General features: G+C 39.7%; 1 protein-coding gene across 3 annotated transcripts in view; it reads left to right on the top strand.

The window, feature by feature from the left end:
• Positions 1-23,476, top strand: part of CLTCL1 (clathrin heavy chain like 1) — a 38,199-nt gene that overhangs the window by 12,487 nt on the left and 2,236 nt on the right. For 2 of the 3 annotated variants that reach the window (XM_035556721.2, XM_035556723.2), the window contains exons 3-32: positions 1,184-1,452; positions 1,706-1,867; positions 2,646-2,759; positions 4,140-4,313; positions 4,637-4,834; positions 5,230-5,430; positions 5,554-5,706; positions 6,337-6,459; positions 7,222-7,359; positions 7,589-7,753; positions 8,169-8,349; positions 8,736-8,899; positions 9,644-9,769; positions 10,088-10,230; positions 10,843-11,077; positions 12,974-13,096; positions 13,523-13,668; positions 14,065-14,248; positions 14,832-15,024; positions 15,510-15,667; positions 15,760-15,924; positions 16,329-16,436; positions 16,809-16,976; positions 17,058-17,207; positions 18,034-18,165; positions 18,517-18,627; positions 19,193-19,363; positions 20,168-20,389; positions 21,103-21,123; positions 23,288-23,363. In XM_035556721.2, the coding sequence (XP_035412614.1) occupies positions 1,184-1,452; positions 1,706-1,867; positions 2,646-2,759; positions 4,140-4,313; positions 4,637-4,834; positions 5,230-5,430; positions 5,554-5,706; positions 6,337-6,459; positions 7,222-7,359; positions 7,589-7,753; positions 8,169-8,349; positions 8,736-8,899; positions 9,644-9,769; positions 10,088-10,230; positions 10,843-11,077; positions 12,974-13,096; positions 13,523-13,668; positions 14,065-14,248; positions 14,832-15,024; positions 15,510-15,667; positions 15,760-15,924; positions 16,329-16,436; positions 16,809-16,976; positions 17,058-17,207; positions 18,034-18,165; positions 18,517-18,627; positions 19,193-19,363; positions 20,168-20,389; positions 21,103-21,123; positions 23,288-23,363 (4,674 nt within the window). The remainder of the gene's footprint in view (positions 1-1,183; positions 1,453-1,705; positions 1,868-2,645; positions 2,760-4,139; positions 4,314-4,636; positions 4,835-5,229; positions 5,431-5,553; positions 5,707-6,336; positions 6,460-7,221; positions 7,360-7,588; positions 7,754-8,168; positions 8,350-8,735; positions 8,900-9,643; positions 9,770-10,087; positions 10,231-10,842; positions 11,078-12,973; positions 13,097-13,522; positions 13,669-14,064; positions 14,249-14,831; positions 15,025-15,509; positions 15,668-15,759; positions 15,925-16,328; positions 16,437-16,808; positions 16,977-17,057; positions 17,208-18,033; positions 18,166-18,516; positions 18,628-19,192; positions 19,364-20,167; positions 20,390-21,102; positions 21,124-23,287; positions 23,364-23,476) is intronic. The other variant, XM_035556722.2, reaches the window with a different exon arrangement.

The raw sequence follows: 23,476 nt of genomic DNA, 5'->3' as shown, positions 1-23,476 counted from the left end.
GGCACTGTTATACAGTAAATTGATCGTATTAGTTTGTTACACTAAAGCCTTACAGAGCAGCCTGAGTTGCATATTAACTTGGGTTTATTGTCTCTTGGAAATGATTCCACAGTGGCCAGCAGCCTTCATCTATCAAGACTTCCCAGTAGATAATCAGAAGTGTTACTAGCAGGGAAAACACTTCAGAAATGTGGATAGAAATAAAGGCATTACAAGCCAATACTATAGCAGTCTGAGTGGGTGTCTTGTGAACAGAAAACAATATTCCTAGAGCTGAATAGTCTTAGTTGCAGTCAAGTAAAATATTACCGACTTCCTGAAAGGGATGGAATCCCTTATTCTTTGACTAGTCAGCTCATTGGGTTGGCTCAATTACATTAATTTTAATAGTCTACTCCTACGTGCTTCTGGTGGTTCAAACAGATGCTAAAGTCAAGCTTAAACCTGCAATATAGTTTCCCAAATCATGAAGCAGCACTCTTAACTGGAACTAAAGCTCCAAGCCTTTCTGTAAACTTTCCGACCTTTTTACTGTCCTCTTCAATAGGCAGTTGTTATACTACTGTTTTACATAGCCCATCCATTTCCCAGTTAAGTGCAGAGCCTGTTCTGCTCCAACAGAAGGACAGAATGGAAGCTATGGTCCTTGGCTAGCTATTTCAAGAGCTGTTGCAAGTCTCTTGCTGTTGGATTCAGTTCAGGTGATCTACAGCAGCTACTAGATTGACACAAACTGGAGCCACTCTTTCTATTAATTACACTGAATGACATCAACTAGACAGCTATAAGTTGATACATAGTGCTGCTACATAAACTAGTTTACTCAAGCTCTGTCTTATATTGTTTTGTTGTTGTTGTTTTTTTAACTACACTTTATAGTAGTCATATAGTCATATAGTCATATAGTTAGTCAAAATATCTATGCTTGTCAGTCATTGGTTGGAATGCCGTGTAAGTGTCCATAACAAGTTTTTTTGCATCAGGGCTGGAGGAGGTTGTGGGTTGGGAGGAGATTTTGTTTGGTACGAGTCAAGTATCAAAGGACACTGGTGTGACAGGACACTGACCCTGTCTGTAACATCACTGGAATAGTGGGCTGAACAGGATGTTTGTAGGTAGGCAGACTACAGGATGGCTGTCGTAGTAATTGATCTATGATGTTTCTTGGGTTTTGTCGTACTAGCTGGGAAAACACTACAGATCTTTAACATTGAGATGAAAAGTAAAATGAAAGCCCACACCATGGCGGAGGAGGTGATCTTCTGGAAATGGATATCTGTGAATACGGTTGCCTTGGTAACAGAGACAGCAGTCTACCACTGGAGCATGGAGGGAGAATCTCAACCCCAAAAGATGTTTGACAGGCATGCTAGTCTTGCGGGCTGCCAAATCATCAATTACAGAACTGATGAACACCAAAAATGGCTGTTGCTCATAGGAATTTCAGCACAGGTAAGTTACCTGTAAACATCATGCTATGAAAATGATCAGGAGAGCCTTGGCCTTACTTAATAGCTGCTGTGGTTTCTTAAGTTTGGTTTCTTCAAAAATGCCTTTCGTGGAAGAATAACCTGACCTTTAATGTGATTAAAGCATTGGAAGAGGGGATGAGAGAGGCACTTGTCTTTTTAGTTAACTGTCCCAGTGGTCTTGCTATAAACATTTGAAATCTTACCTCTAAATGCTGGCTTTTTTTCTCCCCCAGCAAAATCGTGTGGTTGGTGCAATGCAGCTGTACTCAGTTGATAGAAAAGTCTCCCAACCTATAGAGGGCCATGCAGCAGCTTTCGCAGAATTCAAAATAGAGGGAAATGCCAAACCTTCCACTCTCTTTTGTTTTGCTGTGAGGAGTCCTGCAGGGGGCAAGGTAAAGTTTGCAACAATTTTCTTGTTTTGGTATAGCACAACTCAGTACTAGTAGAACTTAAGTGAGCTCACAGTTCACTGTATGCTGTCTGAAGAACAGCTTGTGGACCTTGTATACAGCATATTTGGTCAGTATGAAAATGTTTTATTTTAATGGGATAGAAACTGCTAAAAGTCTGAGTTGGTTTCATGAAATTTAAGCATAAGAACAAGCATAGATGCAATAAGAACTGAGCCCAAGCTATTGGAGCATCAATTTATGCCCAAGTTATGCTTTGTGTATGAAGGTAAGTCATCAAGCAGCCACTTACATCTAGAATCCAGTACAGAAGAGATTTGATAAGCCTTAGTGCTGTAGGTAGGTTGTTTGCATCTAGCTGGTAGTGGGTCTGAGCAGCAGCTGAATATATTACAATTTGAGTGGTCTGTAAAGAACATTACAAATTCTTATGCTTTCTAGTCTTTTACTGCACAAATTGTTGATAAATTGAGAAGAAGTCTCACTCAAAACTTCTTGAAATAGAAATATACAGTCTGCTTTCATAGAAAACATGTCCTTTAGCTTTTTCTGTTTTTTTTGTATTATCAAGTTCTGGGGAACTTGTCCTTCGGATAAGTATCTGGAACACAGCTGCCCAGACTGTATTGCTTCAGGATTGGGCAGATATTTAGCAGCCAGCTGTGGCAGATGACTTCAGTAGCTTATCTGAATAGAGGAACTTCTTTAATGTGGTTGGTCTTGCAGGCAGTCTTGTGACATGTACTCTTTTACTTCCTAGCTTCACATAATTGAAGTGGGTCAGCCAGCTACTGGGAATCAGCCATTTGTTAAGAAAGCTGTTGATGTGTTTTTCCCACCGGAGGCGCAGACAGACTTTCCTGTGGCAATGCAGGTAAATGTTTGACCAAAAAAACCCCCAACTTTATAGCCTGGCATGTAGCTGGTGTCTGTCATAAAGAATGTTTTCTACTGTGGCTTCACTGTTATTCCTCCTAACTCTGGGAGGACTGTTAATGGACTTATGGGGAGCAGACTGCACATTAAAACGGAAACTCACCCACAAATATATAGGCTGTTCCAGTATTTGTCTGGACATGTCAACTTAAGGTTGTATTAAAAACAAAATACACACACACAACATCAATAGTGTCTTCTGGTAGAATGTCTCTAATATCGGTCAACCTCCTTGTTGAATAGCTAACAAGTTTGACTAGCTTCTGTCTTATTGACAGCAGTCCAAAAGTAACAAGACACCAAGTATTGGACACAGTCAAATAAGTAGTACTGTAACTCATGGGTTCTTGTCTATACTGATCATTCTTGTTAATAGCAGATTATTCTGCATTTTCAGGCTATTGAACTATCTACTAATGATTAGCATTCTAGATATGAGTGGTACAGCCCCTGATGTAACTGGGCATGAAAGTGGCATTTCATCTACAGTAGATGTCATACGACAAATCGGGTGGAGTTTCCTATGTTAGCCTACCTCCTGTAGTAGCAGCACAGAAAAGGTACCTTAGGACATTACTGGGAGTTTTTTTCAGGGAAATAATGTGACTAGTTGCTTTGAAAGACAAAACTTCACTTAGGGTGTCTACAGGACTACACATTGTACTTGAAAAACAAACTATCTCGGAGCGTACAACTGCTGACCAGTCTAATAGACCAGCTTCATAAATAAACCAAGAGAAGCCATAATAAACTAAACAAAGCAAGCTGTCTTCATGGCAGGACTCATGGATCTCATTAACAAAACTTTTGAAGACTTGGTCCAAAGTGAAAATACTTCTAAATACCATTTTGGTCTAAAAGCCTCCTTGTTCTTGTGACTTAACAGCTAAACTGGAGTTCTCAGCAGCTGAGCTTGGTTTAGGTTCTGCTGGTGCTTTGGGTAGGCCTTGATGGAAAGGAGGATTATCTTGCTAATATTTTTGAACAGAAACTTGTACTGACATATCTGACTAGAATGCTAGTTATGTCCAAACTTTATTCCTTATCCTGGCTCATTAGGATGAGGAGTAGTAAGTCCTTTGCTGCAGATGAATATTAATTTCCCTTCAGCCTCAGTGTTCAGTGGAGCTCTGGCTCCAAATGGCAAGCAAAGCTATTCATTGCTTTGAGTCTGTAATGAAGAAGCCTGAAGCTATATTTGTTCCTAGCATCAGTGCAAAGGCATGTCACTGCAAAACTGTCTTGTAACTAGGCTAAAGGCAGCTGTCTTAACTGTTGTAATCTTAGTCTTGACTAATGAAAACTCATCTTTTGGCAGATTGGAATTAAGCATGGTGTTATCTACCTGATCACGAAGTATGGTTATATTCACATGTATGACTTGGAGTCTGGAGTTTGCATCTACATGAACCGTATTAGTGCTGACACTATTTTTGTCACAGCTTCTCATGAACCTACCTCAGGCATTATTGGTGTCAACAAAAAAGGACAGGTAACAAATCCATCAATCTGTTTTTAAGTCTTCTAAAGCTCAGATGAGTGTAACAAACCTAATGAGTGACTTGATGCAACAAACATCATGGAAGAGATCAAGTTACTACTTGATTTCAATCATTTCTTAACCTCTCCTAGCACAGACTGCTTAAGAGGGAGGAACTTGTTTGTGGTTTTTGATTATTATTTTTTTATATATATATTATTATTTTTTAATAACATACCACTTCACTGATAGTCTGTGTAGCCATTTGGTTGCTGTATTTTGTGGTAGTTGTGGAAGGGACAGTAGTTCTCAATTATGCCTTTTGTCCTTTCTAGGTGCTTTCCGTATGTGTTGAGGAAGACAACATAGTGAACTACGCTACAAACGTTCTCCAGAATCCTGATCTGGGTCTGCGTATGGCTATACGTAGTAATCTAGCTGGCGCAGAGGAATTATTTGCCAGAAAGTTCAACACATTGTTTGCTCAAGGAAGCTATGCAGATGCTGCTAAAGTAGCTGCATCTGCACCAAAGGTAAGTAACTCCAAGGGCAAAGGTTAGAAGCCATCAGGATTGCCTTAGCTTAGTTGACTTGCTTAGGTCACTTGCATTTCAGCACTTGACATTCAAGAGCTAAAGTGCTGCACTACTAGCCTTAGTTGTCTGCAGTTCACTTGCTTGTTCTGTGTAATATATTCTCCTGTGTCCTATCAAGGAGCATCTGCCATACTTTTCCAACCATGGGCTTGACTTGCTGTGGGCACTGACTTCTAGCTAGAACATCATTGGCTTGGGTTTGAAGATCCCCACCCTGAGGGGTTAAGAATAGATGCCTCAGTACATAGCTGAACTTAACACCTGGTTTTTGTCTACTACTATTCAGCCTTCAAAAATTAAATGTTTCTCTTCTGTATATTGTGCCTCTACAGGGAATTCTACGTACCAGTGATACAATCAGGAAGTTCCAGAGTGTACCAGCTCAGCCTGGGCAGGCCTCTCCCCTGCTCCAGTACTTTGGGATATTGCTTGACCAGGGACAGCTGAACAAGTTTGAGTCTCTAGAGCTCTGTCGCCCTGTTCTACAGCAAGGCCGCAAGCAGCTTCTGGAGAAGTGGCTGAAGGAAGACAAGGTAGGCTTGATCATTACACTAGCTTAATTCTGTTGCCTTGTAGCAGTTGAGTGTGAACAGCTCTTTTGTTGGTACTACATCTCTGAATTCTTGTGCTTGACAAAATACCACTTCTGTATTCAGCTGGAGTGCTCAGAGGAGTTGGGAGACTTGGTGAAGACAGCTGACCCTACCCTTGCACTCAGCGTCTATCTTCGTGCCAATGTGCCAAACAAAGTGATACAGTGCTTCGCTGAAACTGGTCAATTCCAGAAAATAGTGCTGTATGCTAAAAAGGTAAATTTGTTTGTCACAAACTGTTAGACTCTATTTTATGTTTAATGTGTACATTCTCAAATTATCTTCCATGAGATAAGTTTGATTTCTCTTACTCAAAACTGATAAGTAGCAAAGATTGAGAAATAGTGGAATTCATGGTGTATGTCTAAGGTTCAACAAAGCAATCCACAAAAGTTGAAATCAGAACCTCCTCAATTATATGAACTATCAAATTGTGAATTGGTTCAAGTTTATTCTAGAAAATAAAGATAAGATTCTTTGTAAATCTATAAGGCAGGTTGTTGGGTTTTTTTTGTATAGAATTAAAAAACAATTTACCTTATGTCCACTTGCAAGTTTAGAACCTTGCTTGATAATGCGTTAAGATGCTTGTAAAAATTTGTTTCTAGAAGTTTTCTTACCCAATAAAAAATGTGCCCTAGTGTAAGTTCAGCTACTTACTAAGTAGGTGAATACCGAATTTTTGTGTCAACATACGGATAATACTTTTGTCTGTGAATACCTGGAACATGGGAGATGGGCATGGCAAGCCTCAGAACAGTTCACGGTGCTTATGCTAAAGATTCTGAAGGCTTAAAAGAGATTTAAAGCTTCCCAGACACGCATGACTGTTTCTGAAATCTCTAGGTTGGCTATACCCCAGACTGGATCTTCTTGCTGAGAAGTGTGATGAGAGTCAGCCCTGATCAAGGCCTGCAGTTCTCTCAGATGCTGGTACAGGATGAGGAGCCACTGGCTAACATTAACCAGGTGATGCCTACAACAAGAGTACTGGTCTCTTTCTAGACAGAGGTAATAGCATAGTACCATTCTGGGGACTGGTAAGGCCAGTTCAGGTCTCTAGTTGGCTTGGTTAGAAAAGTGACTAAACTATTCTAGTCAAGTTTGATTACCTTAAAGTCTTTAGAGGCAGGTGTGCTCTCATGTGCTTGTGGAAGCTCTCTGGATTCTTACAGGAAACTTGATAATGAATCTGTCACAGTCTTAGTCAAAACAATAATGAGTGTTACTGTCAATTTAGAAAGCTCCTACTGTTGGCTCTAATGGAGCAGCCGTGAACTCTTCCCATAGCAGAGAAGTTACAGGAAGGTGAACAAACAAATCTCAAATGAGTGCTGTCTTACAGAGGCTGCTTCTGGTTAAATTGACAAAGAACTAAAGCAACAACTTGCATTATTAAATAACTGAAGCTGTTTAGAAAAAGGATTAGCTTTTCTTTCTGAAACTGTCCCAAAAAAGGACAAGGGATGGAATTTGCTTACCTTGTGAAAACTGAATAGTGGGTGGCAAAATCTAGCATAACAGATTAAAGTAATGCACTCCTTGCATTCTAGAGAAAAAAACAAAGCGTGAAACTTGTGTCTGTATTACCATGGTAGTAATACTATGAAAAAAAAGGAAATGTAGCATGTTAAGTGCTGTGATGAGCTGCCTTTCTAGCCAGGCCATTAGTATACACAAATAAACATGCACGTGTATATACAGACCACTCTTTTCTAACAATCTCAACAGATTGTGGATGTGTTCATGGAGAACAGTCTCATTCAGCAATGCACGTCCTTTCTGTTGGATGCTTTGAAAAATAACCGCCCTGCAGAAGGCCACCTTCAGACTCGGCTGCTGGAAATGAATTTAATTCATGCCCCACAGGTAAGACTCTTAACCTAGTTCCTCCAGAAAGTGAAGGAGAGACATTAGTAGGCTTGTACTGATTTTCTACATCTAAAGTTCTTACAACAGTCTAATGTATGGTACTGATATCTATTTACCAACATCAAAGACTACTAACGAGTCACTGCTATGTCTTTTCAACAAACTTCAGTTTGAGCTGCTGTGATTCTCTAACAGTCTGAGTATGAAATGAAATGTGATCTCCCAGGTTGCAGATGCCATCCTTGGAAACCAAATGTTTACACACTATGATCGTGCTCATATTGCCCAGCTGTGTGAAAAGGCAGGCTTGCTCCAGCGAGCTTTGGAACACTACACCGATCTCTATGATATTAAACGTGCTGTTGTTCATACTCATCTCTTGAATCCCGAGGTAAGTTTATTGAGCACAGGAAAAAAAAAATGAAAGCCTGAGCTTCGGTGGGTGAAGTGACCTCTCCTTAGCATTTCTGTAGCTGTTAGAATCCCTGCAGCAGCTATAAGATGTTTTACAAGTACCTAAGCAGCACATGTAACTGTGATTCAAGAACATTTATCCAGTTAATGATTAAACCTTAATCTATACTTCTGATAGCTTGTCTGCCTTCAGTTTCTCGGGTGGGCATTTCAGATCTTATTTCCAAACTGCATTTTTGTTGCAGTTGTAAAGATGATGAGTGTATTTCTTTTCAAGTCTTTGGTCTTAACACATGAAAGACTTGCCTGGGGTAGAACCTTTGGCTAGTTGTTCTGTTGTGAGAAGTCAGATGAATCCTGTATAAGTTACTCAGTAAAATTTCTCTTTGCAGTGGCTTGTGAACTTCTTTGGCTCTCTCTCTGTTGAAGACTCGGTGGAGTGCCTGCGTGCTATGCTGTCAGCCAACATTAGGCAAAATCTACAGCTTTGTGTGCAGGTTGCTTCTAAGTACCATGAACAGCTTGGCACCCAGTCTCTTGTGGAGCTTTTTGAATCTTTCAAAAGCTACGAAGGTACAGTATTAAAAGGAAGCAGCTTCCTTGGAAGCACTACTCAACTGAAGCTTATAGTAAGGATTGTAGCTTTTATGGGAAAGGCACCTTCACATGGCTGAATCTTGGAATGCATTGATCAAAGCGCTGAGTTCATCACAGTGAATAGCTTTGGGGGTAACTTTGTCTAGAAACTTTCTTAACCCTCTTGAGTAAGTCTCAGAGGGAGACAAAACCTGAAAGGGGGGGGAAAACAAAACAAAACAAAACAAAAAAACCTTCTGCTTTTCCTGCAGTTGAAGGGAAATTACTCTCAGCAGTGTTGAACAAAGTTAAAAGATGAAGCCCATAAGTACACTTGCTTCACTCACCTTTTAACTATATTAAAAACATGTGACTCTTTCTAGGACTGTTCTATTTCTTGGGTTCCATTGTAAACTTCAGCCAGGATCCAGATGTTCACTTCAAGTACATCCAGGCAGCTTGCAAGACAGGTCAGATAAAGGAAGTAGAAAGAATCTGCCGTGAAAGTAACTGCTATAACCCAGAACGGGTGAAGAACTTTCTGAAGGTAAATATTCTGTCTAACAGATCAAGCAATCCTCTGTATGTTTTGCTTAGCAGCAGAACTACAGCCTTCTAAATGGAGGGAAATAGCAACTCAAGTTTTAGCTGGCATGGCCATGAATAGTTTACTATGTAACCAGAATAGGAATCTAGTCCTTTTGCAGGAATATAATAGGTCCTTCTGTGCTATGTCTGGAAAAACAAATTCACCATTCCTATAAAACTAGCCAGTATGATATTTCATGAATTTGGTACAAGTTGTGTTTTCACCTAACGGTAGGTGAATCCAGGTTGGCAGAAGGAAATACTGTGCTGTAGTATCAGCCGAAGCTTTATCAATGATATTGGCTAGACAAAGCTTATTAAAACAGGACTCATCATGCACAACACTTTGCATGCTTTGTAACGGGTAAAATGGCATTTTAATGCCATTTAATTTTGCAGTAAGTTCTTGGCCCAGCAATGGTCTTCTGAATTGATATGTGAGTTGATAGTCATGTTGAAGCTAGGGATGTGGGCCTAATACGGCACTTGTTGAAGAGCCTAAACTTAAAACTCAATTGCCCGACTGGCCATGTGGCACTCATAGTGGCTAACTTGCTTTTGAAGTCAGTTGTCTGCAGGCAGTCTTAAATTTTTGAATGTGTTGTGATTTCTAGTGCTGGGACAACTTGGTCAGACTTTACTGCTTTGAAAATGCTTTGACAAAGGATGGTTGCTTTCTTACATTTTTTTGCACAAAATACAGGAGGCAAAGCTGACAGACCAACTTCCTCTGATCATTGTCTGTGATCGATTTGACTTTGTTCATGACCTGGTGCTCTACTTATATCGCAATAACCTGCAGAAGTATATAGAGATATATGTACAGAAGGTAAGAAGAATGCACTTGTAAGCTCTTGCTCTTTCCTTCCTTCTAAGGAACTTAACCTTTCAGTTGACTAAAGCAGATTTGGCTACATCTTTTATGCTCACACTTCTCATGCAGAGGCTCTTCATTGAGCCCTCCTCTATCACAAACCTACAAGTGTAGTTTTTCCTGGAATTCATATACAGATGTGTTAGTAACTTAAAAATCACTGCTCTTAAAACATAGTTTAAACTGTTAACTAGAACTTTCTTTATGTGGAAGACTGGGGATGGGTTATTAATAATGCTAATAACTGATTTTAATGATTGTGGCTTATTCTAGGTGAATCCCAGCCGTATACCAGCAGTGGTTGGAGGGCTTCTTGATGTGGATTGTTCTGAAGATGTAATTAAGAACTTGATCATGGTGGTTAGAGGCCAGTTCTCAACAGATGAGTTGGTGGCTGAAGTGGAAAAAAGAAATCGGTAATGAAAATTGATCTGTAAACACCAGAGTCAGGCTTTTCTGACCCTGGTATATGCCCAAATTGAATTGGATGCAGTTCTACTGAATGACACAATATTAATATTGTTTTATGTTTCTTTATAGAAAAGCAGTTTAGATTTGCTAGCAAGTCTCTGAATTACATGGGCAATATAAGATGCCTGACAGCACTACATGATGGATAACATGGCATTTGAACTCTAGGTTGCTGAACATCTTCCCATGGGATGTGCCTTTGGAGTAAATCTGGATAAAATTGTCTTAACAGTCTCATTGTAGGCACATGGCAGCTTGTGTAATTAGTTTGTAGCCACCTGTAAAATGTACAAATGGATTTAAGTGTGAAGAGCCACTTAAAACAGAAGTTATAAAGAAAAATGACAAAACTAATGCCACCTGCCAGCTTCCCTGATGTTAAACTGCAGACCTGGCCTCGATTCGTTTAAGACTTATTTAAAAATAGGTGGCTGTTTTCCATCTGCTTTTGTGTTTGACCAGAAGAACTTGCTTGAAGGGAAGGCCAGGTATTAATTAGTATCTGTCATGCATACCTTGATTTAACTTACAAACCTAAAATGTTTTCTTCTTCAAAGGCTTAAGTTGCTGTTGCCATGGCTCGAATCAAGGATTCACGAAGGCTGTGAAGAACCTGCGACTCATAATGCCTTGGCCAAAATCTACATTGATAGTAATAATAATCCAGAGCGGTTCCTTCGTGAGAATCCTTACTATGACAGCCGTGTAGTTGGCAAATATTGTGAAAAGAGGGACCCTCATCTGGCCTGCGTTGCATATGAGAGGGGGCAATGTGATCTGGAACTCATAAAGGTTGGCAAAACTACATTTATAAACATACTTGCTGCCTGAAGCAGAAACTTAGCTTGCTATTTGACTAACATTTGCAGAATCCTGTCTTGCAGTCTCACTCAGGAGTTGAGGTAGACAGGATTCTTCTACATGGAGACAGTAATTTTTATGATAACAAGGAGCTGTCATGCTTTATGTCAAAACTAAAATAATGCAGCTCTGCAGATTTAAGCTACCATTCATATCTTTCATCCACAGACTGCTCAAAATTAGATCAAGTTTACTTGGCCCAGCTGACAAATATACCAATGTTAAACCTTGGTTAACTTGGGTTTCTTTGAGCATTGAGCACTTGATCAACAGAAAGGAGAGGTTGTCACCTAGTTTAACTCGGTAGGAGGAAGAAAATCCTCCCTGAAACTTCGGATTGAAACTAGAATGGGGGATGTGATTTTCCCTTGCTGTGGTTGACCCTTGAAGAGCTGTTCGATGTACAACTAGAAATGAGGAAAATAAATGTTGACAGTCAAACTGCAAGGACTTGTTCAGATAGCATTCCTTTCCTATCTTAAACTTGTTGATTCCTCGAACCTCCCTTAGAAGTTCAAGGGCAAGTGAAGTTCACAGTGTTTTTCAAATATGTCCTAATGTCTCATACTGAACACCAGAGCTTAATGTCAGATTGCAGTTCTTGTGACTGCTGTTAAAGAAAACATTCTCCTACTTGCACTTCTGCCTTATATAGTATATGCAAAGAATGTCAGCTGTGTAGGGGTAAGAACTAGCTTGTTTTGCACTGTGTAAAAGGAAGTAAATGCTGTTTCCTGACAAGACCCCCACTGTAGTTGTTAGAAGGAAGGTATAATCTAGACTTGCCACTAAAAGTGGATGACTTTTCAGCCTGAAGCAACTATTTTTGAAGCAATACCTACTTTGTAGCTGTAAAGATAAAACAAGTAGTTGGCTGTATTCAGCTTGTTTCTTGCTTCAGAATATGAAAGTGGCTCTGAATTGTTTCCATAGGAGACTTTGTTAGGATAGACTTTAACTTTCATGTTAATCATAAAAACCTGTCAGTACCAGTTTCTTCCTTGAGCTGATATTTTGAACGGGTGCTTCAGGTCATGAATGAAAGCTCTTCCTCCTGTGAGAACTATTCTTGAGGCATTGCTCCTTCCTGGGAAAGGGCTCAACTCCTGAAACTAGGCAACTAATAGATGTATAGTGTAAAGGAAAATTGTGCTACTACTAATTTGCTTACAGCGAAGTACTTGAGATTTCAAGAGCTAATTCTGATACTAACAGAACATGACCTGTTGGTAGAAGACCAAATAGGCCTTCAGGTTTCTACTTTTCCAGTTGGACATTTAAATTAGTGGCACTAATAGGGTCATAACTCATAACAACTTGTTGCACTTCTATAGGAAATCCCATATTTATTCTGTACCCTTAACATTTTAACGGGAAACCAAGCCACCTGCTTCTCTGAACATTTCTAGCATAAAGTTAATGACACCAAATAGGTAACCTATTTCTGGCTTTAAACACCAACACCATTCCTCAATTCACTATTTAACACTGCCCAAGCAAGTGGCTCCCTTTCCTTAGGTTTAAAATTTAAGTTCTTCAGGCTTCTGCAGGTCTTCACTTCAAACAGAAGCAAATAGTTACTGTGAAGCCACTGTCACAGTATTTGTGTGTCGGGCAAAACCAAGAGAAGCTATAGGAGTTCTGCTGGAGACCTTCTCCATGAGCCTTCCAGATCAGAGGTTGGGTAAGAACTTTGTCTGTGGCATTAGCATTGGTCAGCAATTAGTTCTAGTCAGTTTTTTAGACTGTCTGACTCATAGCTAGTTAAACCTGTCTTGTGGTACTAACTCTTGATGTTAATTCCAATTTTTGCAACTTCTCCTTCAGGTCTGCAATGAGAACTCACTGTTTAAGAGTGAGGCTCGCTATCTAGTACGCAGGAAGGACCCTGAACTCTGGGCAAATGTTTTAGAAGAAAACAACCCATTCAGGCGGCAGCTTATTGACCAGGTACAGCACAAAGGCTAAACTTTGTCACTATAAGGAGAACTCAGAACCTTTGTGAAACACTGAAGTAGCTGTCTTCCCCACAAGGTTCTCTGAGGCCTCATCTCGGTTGTACAAAAGTTTATAAGAGTTTGAGTGGCAAGTATTAGCTCAGAGCTTCATGGTCGGAAAACTTAATTATCAGTAAGATGATATTGTTCTGTCCTATGGAGTGACCCACAGGACAGAACGGGTCTCTAGTGAATTTGTTCCCTGTGCAGTCCCAAGGTGTGACTTTTAATATGTATGTCTAGTACAGAAGTAGTTCTTTCTTGCTGGGTATGACAATACTTTCAAAGTTCTGAAGCCTTAATTTGTAGCTCACTGTAATGGGTTGGTAAATATCTTATTTGGAAAAAATGCTTAATATTCTCCTACGTTCAAATCCAGGTTGTCCAAACAGCTTTATCAGAGACGCAGGATCCAGAGGAGGTTTCTGTCACTGTGAAAGCTTTCATGACTGCAGACCTGCCTAATGAATTAATTGAGTTATTGGAAAAAATTGTCTTGGATAATTCTGTATTCAGTGAACACAGGTAAGGAGAGAGCTTTGTTCACAAATTTAGCCTATTCAGTGCGTCCCTTTAGGTTGTGAAGTGACCCAACTTATTTGTGGGCTTCTTGGTTCCAAGACCTAAGCGCTTCTAAATGTGAATAGGCAGGCCAAAAAGGAGAACTTAAGGTTCTTTGTGATTTAAATACAGAGCTAGTTCATGCTATTCAATTTGCAGTGATGCGTTGAAAGAAAACAACACCAACACTTGTAAGCAATTTCATTTGGAAGGCAAATATCAATATTCCTCAATCTGGGAATGAAAGGTTGTTGCTATCAACAGAAAGCAGGTGTATGCAGCTGTTGTTGCATGTACAATATGTGTCACTTAAACAGTGCACAACACCTGCTTATAACCTGTGCCTTTTGTTAACCAAAGGAACCTCCAGAATCTGCTGATCCTGACTGCCATCAAGGCTGACCGCACTCGTGTGATGGAGTATATTAATCGACTGGATAACTATGATGCCCCAGATATTGCAAACATTGCCATCAGTAATGAACTATATGAAGAAGCCTTTGCTATATTCAGAAAATTTGATGTTAATACTTCAGCAATCCAGGTGAGGTGTGGTTCCTACATGAACATACAGAATGCTAGTAATAGAGAGAATGGAAAAAAGTATAATGTTAAATTGATTCTCCTGGAATGATTGTAACTTAAATCATTGAGACTTAACAGTATGGTTCCTAAATTATATCAGTTTGTAGCAAAAAGTGGGAATACGTGCAAAGAATAACAAAACAGATTCAAAGTGATGAGTTCAGATGCAGATCTGTTCAAAGTAATAAAAAGATTTTAGAGTGTTGTGCTACACGCTTGTGTGTATGCTGCGTTTGACTCTGAATGACTGCCTTGGAGACTTACACCTGAAAGGGGCAGGAGAATCAAATGCTACTAGGTGTTGTCTTCAGGCCAGAATACTGACTTCTTCGGGGTGGAAGATAAATGATAGCAACAGGAGTTCTGTTCTTGCTGCTCTACTTCACTGGACAGAAAGGACTTTTCTAAAAGCAGTTAGTTTTGTATCACTTACTTAGAACAACCTATGTGTTTGAAGGAAGAGTTTTTTGTGGAAAGGATGATGTTACAAGGCTTTGATTTTTTATTTTATTTTTTTATCTTGCAATTTCAATTTCAAACAGGTGCTGATTGAACACATTGGCAATTTAGACCGTGCTTATGAATTTGCAGAGAGATGTAATGAACCAGCAGTATGGAGCCAACTAGCCAGAGCACAGCTGCAGAAGGACTTGGTGAAAGAAGCCATTGACTCCTACATAAAGGCAGATGATCCGTCTGCCTACATGGAAGTTGTTCAAGCAGCTAATAGAAATGGTAAGCCAAATTATCTTCAAACTTAAGATTGCTTGGGTAAGAGTTGGGTTATTTCATTTACCCTGAGCAGCAAGGATTCTTGAGATTTGCAAATTCTGTTTCAGAGTAAATTGGACCAGCTAGTCTATGGAGTGGATGAGTCAGTTTAGTGAGATTCCTGTCAACAAATTTGTCTGTTTTGCTACAACAATGAAGACCTTCCTGTGAAGATAATTTAGACCGTTATGGTCTAAATACAACTGAGTATAGTGTATTGATTTTAGCTGTACACGGCAGAATTGCTTGCCAATTGAATTCTAGGATAGTTGCAAGAAGTTCAACCTTATATGAAGGTGACTCAGTGTTTAGCAGAGAATATCTTAACTCAGATGCAGATGGCTTAGTATCATTGAGTGTACTGGTGAAAACTGTGTTCCTGATGTAAGCAAGGAGAGCAAGACAGAATAACTAAATAGAGGATCTGAAATATCTCTTCTCTCTTCAAGATAACTGGGAGGACCTAGTCAAGTTCTTACAGATGGCCAGGAAGAAGGCTAGAGAGTCTTATGTAGAGACGGAACTTATTTTTGCCTTGGCAAAAACTAATCGTCTCTCAGAACTGGAGGAGTTTATTAGTGGCCCTAATAATGCCCATATACAGCAGGTATGTCTTGATCACAGTTCCTATGTCTGACTTGCTGCTTAGCTGACTTGATTCTTGCTGTTACCCTTGTTTACCTTGGACTCCTAATCCAGGTTGGTGATCGCTGTTATGAAGAAGGGATGTATGAAGCAGCAAAACTACTCTATAACAACGTGTCTAACTTTGCTCGCCTGGCATCTACCTTGGTACACCTTGGAGAGTATCAGGCAGCAGTGGACAGTGGCCGCAAAGCCAACAGCACAAGGACTTGGAAGGAGGTAACTAAAACTTGTGTTTTTTAATAATCTGCAGAACACACACTATTGTTGCTTCTGAGCATGTTGCTTTTGAGCATAATTGGACTCCTTTGCTCTGTCAGTAATGTGGGAATTAAAGAACAGTTGATTCATAACCATCTATGATGATATTTGATAGTGACTTGCTGTTTCTGGCTACAGAGCACATCTGTATCTTCATAAGCTGTCATCTTGCCCGAGATAATAAAGGTTAGTTTCAGAACAGTGTAAAATGAATGGCAGTATTACAGTAATACCTATTAGGAACTGTAGTAAGCCCTGAATTTGTTAAAGCTTTGCTAATCAACTTTGTCCTCTAATATAAAGAGTCTAAATAAGCATTGCAGTATTCTCCTGTGAACTGACTCTGCTATCTCTCATTACAGGTATGTTTTGCCTGTGTGGATGGAAAAGAATTCCGCTTGGCACAGATATGTGGCTTACACATAGTCATTCATGCTGATGAACTTGAAGAGCTGATTAGTTACTATCAGGTTAGATCACTGTTAATGTCCTAGAAAATCTATACAGTGGACTTGTGTCTGCTAATAAAGTGGTCCCAGCTAAAACCTGACACCCTGTGGGACTAATGTTTAATGACTGCAGAAGTAAATTGAATTTATTCTTCCTCTATTTCCTAATAGTTTCATGCAAACTTTTTATAGTAAATGGAAGGGTGATAGCTTTCACTGTCCCTTCTTTTACAATTCTGTTGCCTAATTCGAATAGAGTCTTATAAAACTAAACACTCTAATTTGGAGAGAAAAGTTTGTTGAATTTAAGTAAATAAGCTTTTTATTTTTAGCAGGTTTTAAGTGATAGTTGGTTATGAATTTGCAATTAATCCTTATTTTCCTAATGTCCAGGATCGTGGCTACTTTGAAGAACTGATTGCTCTTTTGGAAGCTGCTTTGGGTCTAGAGCGTGCTCACATGGGGATGTTTACTGAACTTGCCATCTTATACTCTAAATTCAAGCCTCAGAAAATGAGGGAACATTTGGAGCTCTTTTGGTCTCGAGTTAATATTCCAAAGGTATGCAGCAAAGTAACTACACTGCAAGTGAAGTAGGGAAGCTGTTAATGAATCAAACTGACTGTCTTCTTATTTTATCAGGTGCTCAGAGCTGCAGAACAGGCTCATCTCTGGGCAGAACTCGTATTCCTTTATGACAAATATGAGGAGTATGACAATGCAATAATTACCATGATGAATCATCCCACCGATGCTTGGAAAGAAGGGCAGTTTAAAGACATAATTGCCAAGGCAAGTTGATAGTTAACTGAATCAAGGTGCTGAAAGATTCTTTCGGAACTAAGGCAAAAATGCAAAACAGAATCCCCACTTAAGTTTGCTTAAGCTACTATTACCCAGTTTTCATGCTGTATTTAAAACAAATCATCCAAATAGTTTAGCACAAGAATTAATCTAAGCTTGTACCCTTTGTTTGCTGTTGCGCAGCACGTTCTGATGAGTGGCAGCCTATAGCACAGAATGTTTTCAGGGACTGCTGAGGATTGTAGGTCACAAGCAAGGGCACAACCTCCTCAATATCTTTGACCTGACTGTTGCCTCAGCCTGAGGTTGTAACATTTATGAAAGATCCTTGCAGAGTTTCCAGCTATTTCAGTGGGAGAAATGGGCTGGGCAGTCCTATGAATGCAGTGGAGAATAGGGTATTAATGAATAGTTTAGATAAGATTTCAGGCTGTGAACCCATTCTTACTGGTCTTATGGGTTTCAAGGCAACAACTTAAGAGTGGTTAAGTTTACAGCCTTTAGGAGTTAAACACATGATCACATTAAGTCTAGTGGGCTGCCAGTGCTGGGATCTCTTAACCATAGATGGGTTAGAATTGGTTTGGACTGCTCCTGCTAGGTTGTAACTTCACCATCTAGAAGCAGATGACACTAGAAGCAGTCATGAGATTCAACAAGAATTATGCATGCAAGTGTAATGCTACTGTCTGGTGGAAGAAAATTTAAGCTTTTATATAAGAGTCAGATAAACTTTCTGCTGAGTTAAATGATCCAAATTAAGCACCTTAGATTTGCTTGCATGTGAAGTACTTACTAGTGTGTAACCATGCAGGTGGCCAACGTGGAGCTGTATTACAAAGCCTTGCAATTCTACTTGGACTACAAACCTCTGCTGATCAATGATCTTCTGCTTGTATTATCTCCGCGACTGGATCATACGAGGACAGTCAATTTTTTCTCAAAGGTGAGTTTGGGTGATAGTGGATGAACAGAAAACCCCTGTGCAAGTAAAGACATTCTAGTCTCTGTCTGAGGAGGGGAAAAAAAGGGCTGGTGTCTGTCAGGTGGCTTTCCCTCAAGTATGAGGGACTGAGAAGCAGTCCAGTCCTGGATTAATATGGGAAGCACTAGAAGAGTTAGCATAACTGGCCTAGGAGGCTGTTTCATTTTACTTCCAGCAACAACACAATATGACTTGTCTGTAGTTCTGATAGTAAGCATAAACTCTTGCTATAACAAATGGGAACTTATTTCAGGAATATCAAGTGTCAGAACTAGTATAGTTAATCTTGTATTGAAAATATCTTAATTCCAGGTTAATCAGCTACTTCTAGTAAAGCCTTACCTGCGTTCAGTCCAGAACCACAACAACAAAGGAGTTAATGAAGCTCTAAACAACCTTTTAACAGAGGAGGAAGACTATCAGGTGAGCCCCACAAAAGAGACCAGTAGGCCTGATCAAAAAAAATATAGTAGTCATGGTTTAGTTGTTTTGCAGCTGACAAGGTGTAATTCCCTTGAGCAAAGGGGAACTTCTGCAGTGTAACAGTAGTGGGGATAGAATCAGACCCTTTGGGCCATGGGTTGCTTTGGTCACAATCTGATAACCTGCAAACAAAGCAGATACCGCAGTTACTTCTCTCAGAACAAGACTTCACAAAGGTCAGCATTGGGTATGTACTTCAGTAGGCAAAACTTCTGTAAACAGATTTTCTTCTGGCCCTGTTGACTGCTATTTGTAAGACAAGCTTTTCTATTCTATTTAGTCCGCAAAGTGAAGTTCATACAACCAAGTTAAAATGTTGCTGTATTAAAAACAGTCTTTGAAAAAAAGGCCTGAAATATGCAGGGCAAAGAAGCTGTAGCCAGCCATAGCATTAATATCTGTCTGGAGTAACCTAAGCACTTGTGAGGCATCCTTGGATGCTTCTCTCCTGTAGCTCTCACCTACCATCATCTGGAAGCATGGGTAACAATTCTCTCTCAAACAGGGTTTGAGAGCTTCCATTGATGCCTATGACAACTTTGATAACATAACATTGGCTCAGCGTCTGGAAAAGCATGAACTAATTGAATTTAGGCGTATTGCAGCATACTTGTATAAGGGCAACAACCGCTGGAAACAGAGCGTGGAGCTATGCAAGAAAGACCGTCTGTATAAGGTGAGTTAACACAGCTTTTCTCCCTGACTGTCAAAAAGAAGAGTCTGATATCTGAAGCATAGGCTCCTGGAAACTGAATGCATTCTGTTAGCTTCAAATTTGGGGTTCCAATGAATCTTAACCCTTCCCTTGAAGTTTAAGGAAAGAATCTTAGAGCAGAATAGCTTGCAATTTCAAATGTAGACCTTAAGTCTAATTTGATAATGCTGTCCTGTACTCAGAGATCTCTCTATATCCATCAAAGGTATCTGGACGGTTTTCTCTGTCAGTGCAGAACATTCTATGTAGACCTAAAAACTTTGTCCATATAGGGTGGAGATGAAACATGAGTAGAGTGGTATAGCACTTAAGCCTGTAGTGATTTCACATGAGCCAGTTCTTGAGTGCTCTGTAGCAAAGCTGACAAATAGTCTTCAGTCTTGCCAGATACCAAGCAGTTGATGCAGTAGTTTCTTCTGCTGTAGATAATCCTTAATGTCTAATTGTGAGGTAGGTGGGATACCAGAAAGTTTATCTTTGCTTCTTCAAAACTAAGCAAAATCTCATTGGGCCACTTCAAGTACTTAACTGAATGTGCAACAGGCTTTCCTTAAAATGAGCACCTGGGCTGCCTGGGAATAAGAGGACTTAAATGAGTGTATATACTGTAACTTAGCTCCTGTACAACATGTGTGGTGATGTGAAAGACTAACTTCTTGGTTTGCAAAATACATGGCCCATCTAGCTAGCAGTTTCGTATACATAAGGTATAAAACAACGAACTGACAGACAAGGATCAAGCTTAACTGTTGTCCTTTTCTGCAGGATGCTATGCAGTATGCTGCAGAGTCCAAAGATGCAGAACTAGCTGAGAAGCTGCTTCAGTGGTTCCTGGAAGAAGGCAAGCAGGAGTGTTTTGCAGCCTGCCTTTTCACGTGTTATGACTTGCTGCACCCAGATGTAGTCCTTGAGTTGGCATGGAGGCATAACATCATGGACTTTGCAATGCCTTATTTCATCCAAGTGATGAGAGAGTACCTTACCAAAGTGAGTATTGCATAGGCTAAGAAGTTGAGTCTTTTAGTCTGCTGGGCAATTAGTGTTATGTAAACCAGGTAAAGTTCTTTGCATGTATTTAGAGTATTATTATTCCTCACACTAAGTCCTCTGGGAATTTCTCTGGGTTTAGTCACTTCAGGCTAGATAGCTAAATTTCTAAATAGAAAGCATAGGACTTGAAAGAGGCGTAGTTAACTTTTGTTTTTAACAATGGGTGTGAGCAACTGTATGCTTTTTAGATCAGCTGCATAGTTGATGAAGTTGAGGACTTGCTGAAGAGAACCTGCATCATTTTTTACTTGGTATAACTGTGAAAGTACTCTGTATGTTTTCGTGTTAGTTATTCAAAAGCTGTACTCTCTGTAACAGTACACACTGTTCCTACATCAACCATATGGGTAGATTGCTGAAAATAAGGTGTTTATGGAAGACAGAACTTCAGATGCATAGTCTGGCTGTAAAATACTGATACCAGTAGCTAGTCTTGAACTGAGAAGGGAGAGATTCTGATCGTGTGTGGTCCTGAAATGCTTGTCTCAAACAGCCCCAGGATATTAAACTAAGATTCTTCCTTAAAAGACTCTAGTGTTGTGTAGGACATCACAGTGGAGAATTCTGTTGAAATCAGTAATTTAGAAATGACTGCTTCAGGTTGTCTTTAATCAGTCATGTTAAGTATTCCCCTCTGAATTTTCTTGCAGGTTGATGGGCTGTTCTATAAGGTGACACTCTGATTTCAAACTCTTTTGTGTTCATTTGTTTCCCTCAATACCCTAGGATTCTTTTACAGGAATCTAGCTGTAGCTTCTGCCAGAAAAGCAGTGTAATTTAGCTCTAACTCATTTTCTGTTCACTTTCTAATGCTGAAAGGATAACTATTCACAAGCAACTTGAAAATCCAACCAGACTCTGCTCTTTTTCATGAGAAATGGAAGCAAGTAATTGAGGACTTGACTGTTTGGGCTCCTAATTACTATATTACAGAAAACTTGTGGCAGGTATCTTTTACAAATACCTATAAGTCTTGCCCATTAGTATAATGAAAGTAGTTGCACTGATCTTAAACTCTTCCTCCTCAAATTCTACTGAGGTGAAACTTGCCACACAAGTTCACTTGTACTCTCTCATGCGAAGTGTACCTTCAAGATCATGGTTTTTAAATTGCTGGTTGGATTTACAAGTGATCTCGTACTAAATACCAGATAACTTGCCAGAAGGAAAATCTGCATGATGAAAATGGTTTACAGTGGAACTAATTTAGTCTGAATTAACTACAAACATGAAATTAGAGAATGGGTTTTATAAATGTTGTAGTATGTCTAAAATCCTGTCATGTAACTAACTTCAGAGGTACAAAAGAATAGACTGGTTTATCACCAGAGTGTGTAAGTCTTCCAGAACTTATCTTTCTCTTATGCATTAAACCAAAGGTGTGAAAGCATAGAATAGCCTATGTCCCAGAAGGGGCCGGGTACAAAAAGTATGGTAACGTTCATTTGGAAACCTTTCGAACAACTTCACTTCTAGGCATCAAATCGGAAAGAAGTTTAGCCTTTGCTGGAGTTGCTGTTTTTGTCCCTTCTTCAGGGTATCTGCTCTCAGCATGCTTGCTATTTCTCCAACAGAGGGAGTGACTGCAATTCTGTTCCCAATTCCTTAATGCTTTAGGGGCAGTAAAGAGTAAAGTCTAATCCAGGAGAGAGTGGGAATCCCAGGCCATAAGTACAGCAATACAACTAGTTTGAAAGCAGTAGCTTTCAATTGCTTTGACCCACAGTAATAGGGACAATATTTGTAACACCAATATTTAGTGTTATCCTGAAAAGCTGTTAGGTTGACAGCTCTGAGGGAATGAGTTAAGACATACTGACACTCAAGTTATTAATTTGAGCATCAAACTTAAAAATAAACATCAGGAAACTGTTAAGCAATAGATCCAGGTAACCTTTCTAAAGTATAATAGAGACCCCTTTTGCAGCACTCATCAAATTGGATATGATCGTTTTAGTGGGAAAGGAGGCTGAGGAGCAGCTGAAATACAGCATTGGGCTAAAAGAAGGTTTTCCCAGGATGTTAGTACTATCTGTATCTGGATAATGAAGCTGTGTGATTTTATGCCTTTGCAGCCTTCAGTCTCAATGGTTCACTTATGGAAGATGTAACTTAAAACCTGAAAGAAGGAAGGTACTGTTGCCTTGTCTGCCCTCCTCTTTCATCCTCCCACCCCCAATTTAAAGCTGTGTTCAGAGCTCCTGCACTACTATAGCACTCTGACAAGTGAGTTTAGCATGAACAGAGCTTTATTTCGCACAACACTGGGTTCTATATAAATCTGATACAACTAGACCACTTCCTATGATGGTTCTAGAATTTCCTCTAAAAGGAGTCTATGTGGATATTAATACAGTTAAACCAGTACTCTGTAACCAGAGTTAGGCTGTAGTTGTAGATAAGATTAAACTTCATGGTCTGGAATATTTGCAAATATCTAGGTGCCCTTAATGAAGGGGAGAGGGCTTGCAGGTTAATAGACGACTAGGTAGACAACTAGGTTAGGCTCGTTTGAGATGATCCTTGGAACTACAGTGAGCTGACTTGTTTTCTTTGTCATAGAGTTAACAGTAACTAGAGCAGGGCTCCCAAAAATGCTGTGCTTGAAGGTAATAGTGGTCTTTCTCAGCTACATTTGACAGCTATTGCAATAAAACTAAAGCAATTGGGAAGGCAGGTTTACAGACTTTCAGTCTGCATGTTCCCAGCCATAGTCTCCAAAATGGACTACAGTAAGGAACCCTTGATAGCTAAGGTACCAGGCATTGAAAGCCTCATGTGATAGTGCAATTCCTGGGCAAGGCCTTCATACATCTCCTGTTCACTTCAATGTAGGTGGATAAACTTGATGCTTCTGAAAGCCTAAGAAAAGAAGAGGAACAAGTAACTGAACCCACTCCAATAGTATTTGGTAGGTGAAAGACTTGGTTTTAATTGATTACCTATTGCCACTGTGGTCTCTCTTTATGGAGGTTACTTGAATGACTGTCTCCAAAGTAAGCTGGTTTCCAGTAGCTAGTAAAA

This window comes from Cygnus atratus, chromosome 17, assembly GCF_013377495.2.
Source record: "Cygnus atratus isolate AKBS03 ecotype Queensland, Australia chromosome 17, CAtr_DNAZoo_HiC_assembly, whole genome shotgun sequence".
Taxonomy (NCBI): domain Eukaryota; kingdom Metazoa; phylum Chordata; class Aves; order Anseriformes; family Anatidae; genus Cygnus; species Cygnus atratus.
Note: the sequence above shows the minus strand (reverse complement) of the source record. Positions and strands in the feature narration are given on the sequence as shown.